General features: G+C 35.0%; 1 protein-coding gene and 1 non-coding gene across 3 annotated transcripts in view; both read left to right on the top strand.

Annotated features, from left to right (window-relative positions):
* The first annotated feature begins 2155 nt into the window (after positions 1–2155).
* The window catches only part of LOC101744080 (kinesin-like protein KIF3A), a 49655-nt gene continuing 37546 nt past the window's right edge, over positions 2156–14264 (top strand). Inside the window, exons 1-2 of one of the 2 annotated variants that reach the window (XM_004926416.5) lie at positions 2156–2340; positions 10281–10493. In XM_004926416.5, the coding sequence (XP_004926473.1) occupies positions 2335–2340; positions 10281–10493 (219 nt within the window). In that variant the 5' untranslated portion in view covers positions 2156–2334. Of the gene's footprint in view, positions 2341–9653; positions 9729–10280; positions 10494–14264 lie in introns of those variants that run through there. The other variant, XM_012690637.4, reaches the window with a different exon arrangement.
* On the top strand, positions 11392–11464 carry Mir2766 (microRNA mir-2766). Its single transcript, NR_107335.1, has one exon. It is a non-coding gene; the product is annotated as a microRNA mir-2766 (primary transcript).

The raw sequence follows: 14264 nt of genomic DNA, 5'->3' as shown, positions 1-14264 counted from the left end.
TTTTATATACAGAGCTACTTAATTTAAATCTATTATTTTTATTGCAGAGTTTAGAAGTGCGAGAGCCATGGGAATTTGTGTATTATTATTTAAACAAAAAATAAACATCGCATGAATTTGACGTCAAGGTTTCGACTTCGACTGACTTTGACTTTTGTTTGAGTTTGAGTTTGACAGTAGTAGTTCTATTTTTCCAACTAGAAAGGCAAATGGATCATACCATACAGCATAATATTTTTTTTTTTTTATATATACCTATCAGAAATGATATTATGAAATGAAATAAGATGAAATGGACTAATTTGGAACATTAATCGATTGGCATCAAATTAAATAAGATCAGATGATATGGGATGAAATATAATCTCAGTAAAATGGTGGTTATTTACTAAGATTTTTTCAGTGGACTTTTCGGAGACGTTCAGCGGCTTTGTTTCATTTGTCTACATTTGTGCACTTTCACAGATACAAAACAGTTAATAAACAACCGTTAACACACATGTAAACCTGAAAAAACAATAAACAGACAAAATAAAACAATTCACACAACGTCGCGTTTCCGCCAAAAAGTCTACTGAACTTGACATTAATATACTTAATATGCGTTATGCGCACATGGCTTATGTTGCAAGCCAGAATTTGTTTCTTTTTAATTGTGTTTTTTATGTATCTTTTTAGCTTGTGAGTGTGCTCATTAACCTAATCTTGTGTGTCTAATAAATAAAATAAAATAAAAGCTTAATAATTTGCTTTTTTTACTTTTAGTCAAGACTAATTAATCGTAAAGATAACAGACCTAGATCTAACAAATACATATTTAAAGTTGTCTTTGAAAGAACTAAATCGGTTTTATCAATTATTTTACGTAAGCAGAGATGTTTTTGAAAAAAAAATTTAGAATGATATTTTGTTTCTTGTTTTAATTTCTGATGATGTATGACCATTTATACGCTTTAGTTTTTGTGACAAAACAAAACAATTAACAACTATCATACGATGAAAAACATTACAATAATTATTGTTGAAAATTTTATTTATGACTGTTGATAATAAAGAGACATTCGAGTATTTCAAATTTAAATTAGCACAATGTTTCAAGATAGAGTCGTCGACTTGGAAATTATTTTTCAAACGTGAGAGCGGAAAGAGTATAGTTATTGTACACCAATATAATAATAAATTAAAACAAATGCAAAACGGCCTCATTGTTTTTTTTTTTAATTGAAACTTCAAGACTTTCATAAATTCCGTTCTGAAAAAATATAAAAATTAAACTTTCATCTCTTATTCTATAATATCTGAAAATCACCAAAATACCAAAATATTTTTCGAAGATACCTAACCAAAATAGAGTCATAAAAATAAAAAGATCTGTTATGATCTAATCTTTCTAAATTAATTTTCTTTTTGTTAAGACAGCACCTTGACAATGTTTCAGGCATTTCGGTATTTTTTTAATAACAGAATACTGATAATATATGTACTTTGTTACTCCAACACTACAGTTTTAAGGTACATACTGTAATGATGGTTTCTACGTTATATGTATGTGTGTATATCTAGTTAAATACTTTCAATTATAAGTGTGCTTCATTAGGCTCACAAGAAAAAAAAGATTCAGTAGCTCACGATACACAGACGACACAACACTGCATGCTTATACCTTCAGGTACTTAGAACTGCCGAAGATAGAAACACATGGAGGGGAGTTGTGGAATGGGTAATGAAAGAACAAGAGTCAAGTATACTTTAGGGGCTGGGTACACAATTGCATTACACTTCGCCCCTTGAGATCTCTTTGTCACTTTCCGGTCCTCTTTGTCTTATTTCTTCTTCGGTTCGTTGCGTCTTCATTATATATTTAGTCACATTGATCTTATTCAGATGCTTTAGAGACCATTTCATACCGAAACTGTGACGTGACAAATGTACTGTACTGTTAATAGGTAAAAACAGACCATCGCAATAAATCATGTCGCCTTTGTAGCCAAAACACACAGCGTATTGGTTAATTAATAGGAATTGAGACAAAAACTGAGTAAGAATTTGACTACCTACTTCAAATAATATAGTAGAATTGTAGCATTTTCTCAAGTGAACGAATTTCATTAGCTTTTTTCGATACTTTTATTTCCTGTTTCGAAATTTTCCGTTTGTATTAGCTGGCAACACCAAATCCATTTCCATTCCGCTTGTCCCGTCGTAAAGGAACAGTGTAACAAACTAGGTCGCGATTATTGATTTTTCGCATTATATCTCAAACAAAAGCTAAAACGTAATTAAATCTAAATTTGAGTCTCTAGAATCTGTGCCGGAGCTTCGGAGTCCACAAAAATGCCCGTGAGTATACTAAATCATGTGATATTCGTACCGATGACCTCATCGTTGCAAAAAAAAATTTGCCAAATTTCCGTTGTGAAATTTCCCTTTGTTCGTCCACATGGCAACGAAGAATTATTACGCCACTCTCTTTTTAACCGTGTGTATTATAAATCTGAAGATCTAAATACATTCTCAACTTAATTTCTTATACATTTTATTAGCACCTAATCCGATATTTATAATGCGGTGACGTATTGCATAGTAACTACGCCAGTCTCTTCTACGTGTACAACTTTTCAGGCTGTGCACACATGGCCTATTGTTTCAGCTTGTTCCAAAATTATTATATGAAATTTTAAATGAAAACTGTATGCTTTTCAAACCTCACGTCCGGTGAAGGTCACTCGGATTACATCATACAGAAGCGTGCGATCTGATAATTAATAATACCTAATTATTCAATGATTCCTAATTCAAAAATGTGTTTCGAGAAACATCTTAAGAAGTCTGAGGTTTTTAAGAGAAAAAAGTAAAATCTAACATATATGTGCATTAGGTAGCCTAAAAAAGTACTTTATCACGTTTATATGTACAACAATATCCTGGATTACTCTGAAAAAAAAAAAAACTATCCAATTGGATTCCTGTAAAATAAAGAAAAATATGAAAAATGATTACTAGAAATGAAATTCTGAATCCAGTTGGAATTGATTTACTCTAATAAGGTTACAATACAAACTTTGCTACTCTAGTGTCGTTGTGAGCTTACTACCGCTTAGTTTCATAAAGACTGACTCTGCTAATTACATATGTTTGTAATCTCTTCACACCCAAAATTGTAGTTTGTTCTAAGCAAATTAAATAATTAGTTAACAATATTAATATACTGAACATAAAGACTATTGTTCGTACAATTTCTTAAATAATCAAAATTAAAAAAAAAACTAAAAGCTAACGACATTCTCTTTGTAATCCTAATTTTTTTATGAACATAGTGGAATGCCTATCAGCATAATAGAGTGTTTCTCAAAGATAACAGAAATGTAACAGCATTAATTTACCAAGACTCATCTGCTGACATTAAAAAAAGCTAGGTTGTCCTCGGTTGGTTGGTGATCAGGGGAGCATGTTTTTAAAACAAAACTCAATATTAATAAACAATATGATGAAAAAATTATATGAAATTACAAAAAGTCTGACTAAGGCATTCTCAGAGGGATCTCTGCTGTGTTAATTAAGTAAAATTCTAAATGTATTTTTATTATAAAAGCAAATAATTGTGTTTAGTGAGACATTTCTTATTATTATTTATTATTATTATTTTAACTAGTTAAACTATAAAATAACTGATAACATTTTGTTGCCTATTAAAAATTAATTCTTTTATTTGCCTAAGAAATACTAGATACAGTTATTTGTGTCATAGTCAGGGCAAATGGATTAGAACAGCCCTTCCCAAAGTGGATAACGCCCCCTTGTGGGTGCTGCAGGCCTAAAGGGCGGTAAGATACACAGAAAAAAAGCTTGCCTTGGAAGGCGATTTTTCATCTAGGAGGACTCTTAGACACCGACTGAGCTCTCGCTATAGTGATTTTTAAGTAGATGAAAAAATAGGGGGACGCCAAAAAATAATTAATTCTCAAAGTGGGCAAAATAAGTTTTAATAAGTAATAGACAAAAAAAAGTTTTAGAACCTCTGGATTAGAACATCAAACCCCATCATGTGTGAACATCTTTTGTAGGCCTTTGGTCTTTTGCAAAAATAAAATTATAGGTTCTTTATATCACTGATGTTTATCTTAAAAAAAAAATTTAAGTTATTTTTATTTTTATTTTATTCTTTAAACTAGCAATTCTTGTATATAAATATATATATGTATATATATAATCTGAATCTCGGAAACGGCTCCAACGATTTTCATAAAATTTAGTACACCGGGGATTTCGGGGCCGATAAATCGATCTAGCTACGATTTTTTTTCAGAAAATGTTGCTTTATTCGTGTTTTCAATAATCAACTTTATCGATAATTATCAACTTAAACATAAACTTTTTTTTTATTGTTGAAAGAAAATAACGAATATTATAATATTATAATTAATATCAATATGTAATTTGTATTTAAATATAATTTCTAAAAAACACAATTTATCAAAAAAAAAAAAACGGGCAAAGCTCTGTCGTCCTCTACTATTTATCTATACACGTGCATTTACAGTAAGTAGTGATCGAGATAGAAGGCGTTATTAGCTAGTTTTCAGAATCGCCCAAATTGGCGATTTGGTAGGCAATGGCGGATCCAGGTGGAGGGTCATGGGGGTCATGACCACCCCCTGAGCTGGGTCCAGGACTTAAGTGGACCACTAATTGAATATTATGATTTTATTTATATATTTTGTCACCATACAGATTTTATGTAACTACATACCTTCAATATTTAATTAATTTAATATAATATAATAACTTTGTATAATGGCAAACGTTTGGGAACGAACGCATCTAAATTTGACTATGTGACCCCCTCCTGGCGCCAAAGCTGGATCCGCCCTTGTAGGTAGGCAAATAAAAAAAATGTTTCCACGTGGCGGAAATCGCAAGCGCAGTAGCTCAGCAAATTATCGTTCGTGTTAGGTGAACTCATTTTAACCTAATCTCGTTCCGCGTAGTAAACTTGTACCTCAAAATCGTTCCGAAAAATGATCTCAAAAAGTATTTGCGCGTATTTCTTTCACGCCTTCAGAACTGACAGTAATAGTTAAAATGATATATAAATTTCGGCTTAAATAAAGAGGCGTATTGTTTTCATTTAATAATTAGTATTTTGTCCCATTCAGGCGTAGTTGGAAAAGCCCCTTAGGCTACCGAGGTACCGGTGAGGTACCGGTAGGCAGCGGCTTGGCTCTGCCCCTGGCATTGCTGAAGTCCATGGGCGACGGTAACCACTCACCATCGGGTGGGCCGTATGCTGACGAGCATACGTGCAGGCAGACATGCCTACAAGGGCAATAAAAAAAAGTGAATTAGTAAGGAAAAAAATCGTCAAACTTTTTTTGTTAAGATTGTCCTAAGATTTCCTATTCAACAAATTACATATTACCCATCCAATTAGGTATAAAAATAAGGTACATACTTAAATGAATTAGATTTGTTTTAAGAATGATGAATATCTAAAGTATCCAGAAATATTTAAATATATTAAAAATGTGAATATATACATATCTTTTTGTGTAAATACACCTTGACTTGTTTTTATAAATCAAACTAAATGTTCAGAGACCACCGCTTTCTTATTATTTTCTAATTTCATTCCTGGCCTGGCCATTTGGTATTAATATTAAAAATAAATTTTGACTACAACATACATAATATATAACAGAAGTTAGAGCTGGTTGGTACCTTCTAGTGCTGAAACGCATAAGGAGACTGCTTGAATATTCATTAGTTAGTCTATACTATAATCTATACTAATATTATAAAGAGGAAAGATTTGTTTGTTTGTTTGTTTCGAATAGGCTCCGAAACTACTGGACCGATTTGAAAAATTCTTTTTCCATTAGAAGCCGACATTGGCCTTGATGAACATAGGCTACTTTTTTTAATTTTTATTTTATTTTATTTTTTTGGTTTCATGTGTGTTTTAATGTTTCCGAAGCGAAGCGAGGGCGGGTCGCTAGTGTTTAATAAAAATAGCAGTGTGTCATAGTTCTTTTTAGAGACATCTCTATTTAATATAACGTTTTTAGAATACAGCTATTTCAATTAGGTATATAAAAAAAGTCTTACTGTTATAATTTTTTTTTAATCTACTCTTTTCTTATGGTTAGTAAAAGTCTAGTAAGTATAGACAATATGTTTTGAAAATATGTCTTTGAAACCAATTGGAATTTTTTTGGTACTGAGTTGAATTAATCTTATTAGATTAGCAAAAATTGTATAAATGGAAGGTCTGTTTGTCTGATACTCTGTATTTTCTTTGTCGCGGCCGACTAATGACGGTTGAATATTGTGCTAACTACAGTCGATTTTTGTATAAAAAAAAATATTTCTAGAACTTTACGTTTTCCGCAAACCGAACTAATCGTATCTTGAGGTTTGCCAGAGTCGTAAACAAAATCCAATTAAAATAGAGGTTTTTTTTCCCGACCTAATCATTGGCATCTTCGGGGCCATTCCAACTTCACGCGGATCGGTAGGTGAGCTCACGGGCTCAACCTGAGAATATTGCTAACACTAGAGCAAGAGCGGTGCTTAGCTGAATCCACCACCGGATCGGAATCGCGACCCCCTAAGAAGATCCGGCAAGTAACTCAGTGGGTTGGAAGTTATTATAAGGTGACCAACTATTTTTTTGTTCAAAAAGAGTAAGTACACTTTGCAAGTATTTCATAGGTGAAAAAAAAAGAAAAAACTTTATTTTCTTTTAAAAACATATTTTTCTTCGGAGTGGTTTTTTTTGCTAATAATGTTCGTCTAATAATGCAGCCACATCCGAACATGAAAGTTCATTTTGCATATTAAATTTTACTGTTAAAAGACGCCAGATAATGTTTTTACAGAAAGTTGCGACTTCTCACTGCTCCAATAATCATTCCCTAGTGAAAATACCTAAAAAATAATTAAAATTATCCAAATGAGTACTTTCAGAGTACAGGATTTGAAAAGAGTACGGTTTGCGAAAAAAGAGTACAAAACTCAGTAAATGAGTATAGTTTGTCGGATAATATAAGTAAATAAGTAATAAGTCGCGGTAAACCTTTGCCGGGCTTAATCAGTGATAAATAAGCTCACGGTTAACCACACTTGGTTTGTCGATACGGATCACATATATCATAACAGAAATAGATGGGACTATAGTATTAATACCTCCAATCACTCCCTTCACTAAACATGGTAGAATCCTATCTCTTATACCGTATTAAGAAACGTTACCATGATTTATTGCAAAGTTTGTAATATTGGCGATACGTATTGGCGTATCACTTGTTCAACTTTTCAATATCGCTTCAAACATCAGCCAACATCGTTCTATGGAAGAACTGATTGGTCCCACATTACCAATGTTGTCCACATGGCGTGTTGGACCAACGCGTTGTCGATAGATACTTTATGTTAGCGGTTTGGTCTCGGTCAAACTTAACCGGCCTGTGGACGCTGAGATTTTGGCTAATATTAGAATCTGGATATGAAGAATACACAGTAAATACAAATAAACTTTTGATTTTTATCATCTTAACTATCCAGGAACTAGAATTGGAGAGTCTTAAATGATCTTAACTGTTCTCATGACCAGCGTCCAACGGTGATGGCAATCGTACTCCACCAAATATACCGTAGAGTGGTTCGACTTTGTTAGCGAAAATAATAAGGGATAAAATTAGTTGGAACACGTAACTAGGTCACAAGATCTTGGTGCTAAAACAATTTGTCCAGCGTAACTGAGAAATTAGGGGTACCCTGGGCCGCTGAGTCCTCTACTAATGCTCCCCCTTCTGTGGTAGCAGTGGTTTAGTTGTTGTAAAACCGCCCCACTTCTACCCGTGGTTGTGGTTGTGATAGCTTTAGTAAAAAGCTTTTAGTAAAGCTCTACAAATTACAAAAACAGGTCACAGGCGGACGTATCACGATGCACAGCAATGAGCGATAAACTGAAGGAGGGAGGGGGGAGGAGCAAAGCTTACTTAGTGAATTATTAAAACAAGAACATGACCTTATTTAATATTAGCACTAAAAAACAAAACAAAAAAAAACCTTAATAAATTTTATTTATAACAATAACCATAAAAAAAAGAGAAATTTTTATTTTTATAACTCACATAATGCATCCTAAATCCTATCATTGAGATTATTTTTTTATTGCTTAGATGGTTGGACGAGCTCACAGCCCATCTGGTGTTAAGTGGTTACTGGAGCCCATAGACATCTACAACGTAAATGCGCCACCCACCTTGAGATATAAGTTCTAAGGTCTCAGTATAGTTACAACGGCTGCCCCACCCTTCAAACCGAAACGCATTACTGCTTCACGGCAGAAATAGGCAGGGTGGTGGTACCTACCCGTGCGGGCTCACAAAAGGTCCTACTACCGGTAATATTGATAGTGAGATATTGCAGGAACATCCGTTAGGTAAATATTTTCCGACCTATATTTCGATATCTTTACTTACCTAGTGAACTATTTAAAAGAGGAGCACTTATTTATTTAATACTAGCTGACCCGGCAGACTTCGTAGTGCCTCAGTCGTTAAATAAAAGAACTAAACTTTTGTATAAAATAAACTTAAAACACACAAAAGGAATCGGTCCGACGGGAGACACATCAAAGGAAAAACTAAATTGTTATTTTTATTTTTAATTCCGAGCATTTTTATATTTACCTACCTTTTAAATCTTCTCTGGACTTCCACAAATAATTCAAGACCAAAATTAGCCAAATCGGTCCAGTCGTTCTCGAGTTTTAGCGAGACTAACGAACAGCAATTCATTTTTATATATACTAGAGGTCCCGCAGTAGTCGAAATTCGACTATAATTAATTGGAATTGTAAGTTTGTACACTATTATGATTGTATTTTATACTTCTATAATCACAGATTTCGCCAAGACTACACTATAAAAAATATTAACAAAGACAAACAATATTTCATGTATTCTCAATTTGACAACAGACGTCAAGAACAAAAGTTTGACAATAAATAGTATGCATGCGTGTGTGCGTCAAATACATGGTATGTAGTGTGTGTAATGTTTTCTTTATTGATTTAATGTATCTGTTATGCATTATTTTAAAAAAATATTAGCATTGTGCACTTCTTCTCTATATTCTCTATAAGTGTGGAAAATTTCATACTCCTCCGTCCGCGCAATTTTCGTAAAAAGGGGTACAAAGTTTTTGCTTCACGTATTAATATATAGATAGATTAGCTTTAAAAAACAAAAAAAAAAGCACGTTAATAAATTTTAATTGTAACAATACGTACGTAAACACTAAAAATAAACTAGGCGCGTCTATTCTATAAAGGGATTCTGCAACGCGGGCCGTCACTATTTCGATTTAGGTCAACGCGCTAATAAGTAAGAGTAACACACAAACGCCAAACCTAATTCGGGCGTTCTAATATCGAAAACGTACCCGGGTCCGTCCGTGGCTTTGTTTAAATCGGTATTAGTAATTGCATAAATGGGTGTATTATTTTGCGTTTTAAACGTTTGAAATTGGAACGATGCTCGTTCGTTACGTACGTACGTACGTATATACGTATGTAAATTAATATTTTCTGGGACACGAAGGTGTTGCCAGTTGCCACAGATCGCTGGGCCGCCTCCTCGCAGTCTCCGGCGGGCTTTGCTCGCTAGCGGACGCGTCGGGTCATCCGGCCCGCCGAAATTGTGTGACCTAAATTGAGAAATGTAACAAAGAACGCTTTTATTTTATATATTTTGTTTTTCCTAACCGCCAAAATTGATAATGCCTTTGTATGGTATAACCGTGTTTTAAGATTGCGGGCTCTGTATGATTTTTTTTTTAACGAATGTCTCGATTTCGAAACAAAGGCGTTTGCGTAATGCAAACTCGAGAAATTTGAGTACATAATGTGTTGTAATATTATTATTTGAAACGAGGGAATCGTTTGCGCGTTGCGAGAAAGAAAAAAAAATAGCGTAGTTGCTTTTTTAACGGTCGCGTAACAAAGGAGTGCTGAGGTTTTTTTTTGTTTGTTTGATTTCCATTTTTAAATCGCGCAAATAACGAGAGTTAGCAGCGCGCGCTTCTTCGGAATAGCGCGTTCGTTACAACGTACATAATTTGAACGACACGCGACGCTAGTTTAGAGCTTGACCCCAATATTGCGAGGTCAAATGTGACACCAATGTTTTTTTTTGTTTTTTTTTTTTGTGAATTTGCAGCCGCGTTCCTTTTTCGAAACCACACTAATGATAACTTTTTTGTGTTTTCAATAGGACGCAGAGCTCTCGGCTCCGACCGTCGAGAATGTTCGGGTGGTGGTTCGCGTGCGGCCCATGGACCAGAGGGAGAAAATGGACGGCTCCTACAATTGCGTGTCCGTAGATTCCGTGAACGGGACTGTGGCTGTGACCAGGAACAACGTGACGCCTCCAGAGCCGCCTCGCGTTTATGCTTACGATGCTGTCTTCGACTCTAACACCAGTCAGGTAAGTGCTATTTTGGCCTGACCGGGCCATGACAACTAAACTAAGGTAGGTGTTGGTCGTAGTCATAAATAAGGGGTTGCCCACAGGATTTAAAAAAAAAAGGAGTTTTCAAAATATATGTGTAAACCGCGGTACTGTATTTGGTACATAGTTAACTGTTTGATATATATTATTATGTAGGTGGAATTGACGCATGCGCGGTAGTGTCCATACCAATCGACGTTTTGAAGCCCTTTAGTACTACGTGCATTGCATAGTACAATTGGGTCATGAAATTTGTAGGAATTTTATATAAATTTGTCTTAATTTTCATTCAATAATTCGATAATAAATTCTTTTAGTTTCCGTTTATATGAACTTTACGAGGTGTGCGTTTTTTTTTTATATGACATTTACCTACTTGTTCTCATTTTGAAACATTTAAAAACCTTTGAATTTGGAATCGAATGAAGGATTATATTTTGTTTTTTTTTTGTTTAAATTACGAAGCCGTATTTAAACGTTCACGCCCACAAAAGCGTTTCGGTACATCGTTCGGCGGAAACGAACGAAGCCGACGGTTGCGCGTTGCAGTGCAGCTCGCTCGGAGCCGATTCCCTCCGAGTACTCTACATTATTTCACTAGCCGTCGACGTTGCGACGAGCGCAGTTGTCAGCGGAACATAACCGCTCTGTTACAATGACTTAGTTAAAGTACTCGTATTGACTCTTATTACTGTCGGAATTAGGTTGAGTATTTTGAGTTATCGCGGTACTTGTTTTGAATTTGGAATTTGAATTTTATTTGACAGTCGACATGGTTCATTGTTGTAGTGATATGGAACTGATATTATAGTGTTGTACCAAGAATACTTTGGCGTCGAAGAAGAAGTGATGAACACGAATAGAAGATGAAACGCATTACTCGTCCGCCCTTCGTCTTGACTGGCGCTGTCGCTTGCATCAGTCTTGTCGAATGGTGGGTGAGTTTCGTGTGTGACGTCATTTAGAAGACGACTCGAAGGCTGAATTGAAACGACGCTTATGTGTGAGCATTGAACGTGTGACTTGAAAAACAAAGAGCTCAGTTTTGTTATTTTGTTTTTGTTGAACATTAAAAATCTTCAATGTGGGAATTTTCAAAGCCATTCTTTTTCAAGTTACGTTCTAAGCCCACAAACTGGCAAACGAAATGTGAAGCAAGAAGATTAATAAACGTGTGGTGTAACGTTCTTAGTGCATCTTGCGCTACGTTTGGGTTTCGGCGCTTCGTGTCGAAATCCTGGTATTGCAAGACGATTAAGAAATATATTGCTTAATGCACAGGGAACGTTGCACCTAATAACGTCGAGCGAGAACCGAAGAATCGAAGTGTTTCTATATTTAAAAATGTGCATTAAATTTTTCGATTTGTTTTTTTTGGAAATCGAAACTTTTTAAATGTCAGCCAGTTGTCTAGAATAAATTTGAAAATGGAATAGTTTCGGATTTGGATCTTGTATTTTGTAATTTGAACTAATAATAATGTTTATTATATTATACGCGCCGATGTATGTATGTATGTATGTAAAATGTCATTTAAAGCAATCACTGTGACTAAAGTTCTTATATAATGTTTTTTTCGAGGTTACCATTAAATTTCAAGGAATCTTAAAACTGATTAGATAATTTGTTAATGTAACGGAAATTTTAAAACAATTTATTACGAATAACTTTGGTATTTTTTTTATAGGAAAACACGAAACGTATTAAATACAGAGTATACTTAATATCGAAGTCAATCTGTATAAGTTTTTTTTTTTTTTTGCAAAAGCACATAATGCGGGAAATCGTTCCAAATACGAAATGCACACAAAGATAGCGTTACCAACATGACGAAACGAAATTGAGTTTGTAATGAAAGAGGGCGACCTCGTCGTGTTGCAGCCGGGCCTGGGGATGCCCTAATTGCGCTGTGCCGGCGACCGATCAATAACACTCGAACCGTTCTGTAGGTCTATCCGCGTCTAGCACTACCGCCTACCATCGCTAGTACGTACAGAGTCGTATAGAGCAGGTGCTCCCAAACTTTTTTTTGCCCACTTTGAGAATAAATTATTTTTTAGCGCTACCATTTTTTCACCTACCTAAAAATCACTACAGCGAGAGGTCAGTCGGTCTAAGATAAAGTCAGAAATCGCCTCCCAAGCCTTGTTTATCTGGGTCTCTTATCGTCCCCCTTTCGTTTTTTTTAAGGGATCTTGTGACCTGGTAACTAAGACCTTTAGGTAAAGTCTTATTTTAATTTTAATTCTTTTATTTTATGAAAAATGATAATATGGAGTGAAATGAAATGAAATGAAGATGATTAATTTGAGACATAAATCAGCTGAGATGAAATTAAATGAGATGAGATGATATGGGATATCTATAATCTCTGTAAAATTGTGGTTATTTATTGAGACTTTTTCAGGGGGCTTTTTGGAGGATCTCGAGAAGCTACGTCCATCGGCTTTGTTTCCTTTTCCCACATTTGTGCACTTTCACAAATATTAAACAGTTAATAAACCACCGTTATTACGCATTTAAACCTGAAGAAACACTAAATAGACAGAATAAAACAAATCACACAACTACACTCCTCGCGTTCCCACTAAAAAGTCTGCCCTCTTTAGGCCTGCAGCGCCAACAAGAGGGCGTTATCGCCCACTTTGGGAAAGGCTGGTATAGAACGAAACCGAACGGTTCGTACTAGCTCGCACTAGTTCGTCCAGTTTAAATTTGGAAATGGAACGTAAAACAATTGAGCTATATACGTAGAATTAGTTCATCGGTCAGATGTACACGGAGAGAGAATGATTTAAAAAAAGAATTTATATATTTTTTATTGTCTCTACAATGATTTTACTTTTGAATGGATTACAAATGAATTGTTTTAATTAGGTATAGTTTGTTTTTGTCGTGATCCGGAATTTTTTTTGAAAATGGAATTATGGAACTATGGATGATGTTTGAAACAATTTCTAGATTGAGAGCTGTGAGAGAAAGGTTTGTATAAAAGAATGTTGTTTTAGGAACAAGAAAGTGTTTTTTTTTTGTAATAGTAATGTGATTATTACAGGTCCCATTACCGAGTTTCGCTAAAGATGTATTATTGTTTATAAATTAGAGAAGTGCATTTACAGTGCGTTTCCAGAGATCTTTTTTGCCACGTACCATCCGGCTATGGAATGAGCTCCCCTCCACGGTGTTTCCCGAGCGCTATGACATGTCCTTCTTCAAACGAGGCTTGTGGAGAGTATTAAGCGTTAGGCAGCGGCTTGGCTCTGCCCCTGGCATTGCTGAAGTCCATGGGCGACGGTAACCACTCACCATCAGGTGGGCCGTATGCCCGTCTGCCTACAAAGGCAATAAAAAAAAAAAACAGGAAATGTTGAGCGAATTTAAAAAGAATGACCTTGACCTGAGCTACTCGCCTACGCTTAAACAGCGACCGGAGTCCACCTTGAGGCATGAGGTCGATGTCTCAATAACGCTGTACGAACGATGTTATGACACTCGAGAGCGAAACGTTGCTTCGTAGCAGATATAGTCAGGTTGGCGGCACAACTATATCTTATAAGCCAAAATTTACATTGGCGGACTTAATGCCTAAGGCATTCTCTTCCAGTCAACCAAAGGTAGTGCAGAGTGAATAGTGGTAGGTGCAATGAAATTTATATTAAGTACAAATACATACACAAAAAAAAAGTATAAACTTACATATTATATACACAATCATATTATATTCATACATACATCCATACATTTATT

The sequence above is a fragment of the Bombyx mori genome, chromosome 24 (genome assembly GCF_030269925.1).
Source record: "Bombyx mori chromosome 24, ASM3026992v2".
Lineage (NCBI taxonomy): Eukaryota > Metazoa > Arthropoda > Insecta > Lepidoptera > Bombycidae > Bombyx > Bombyx mori.
Note: the sequence above shows the minus strand (reverse complement) of the source record. Positions and strands in the feature narration are given on the sequence as shown.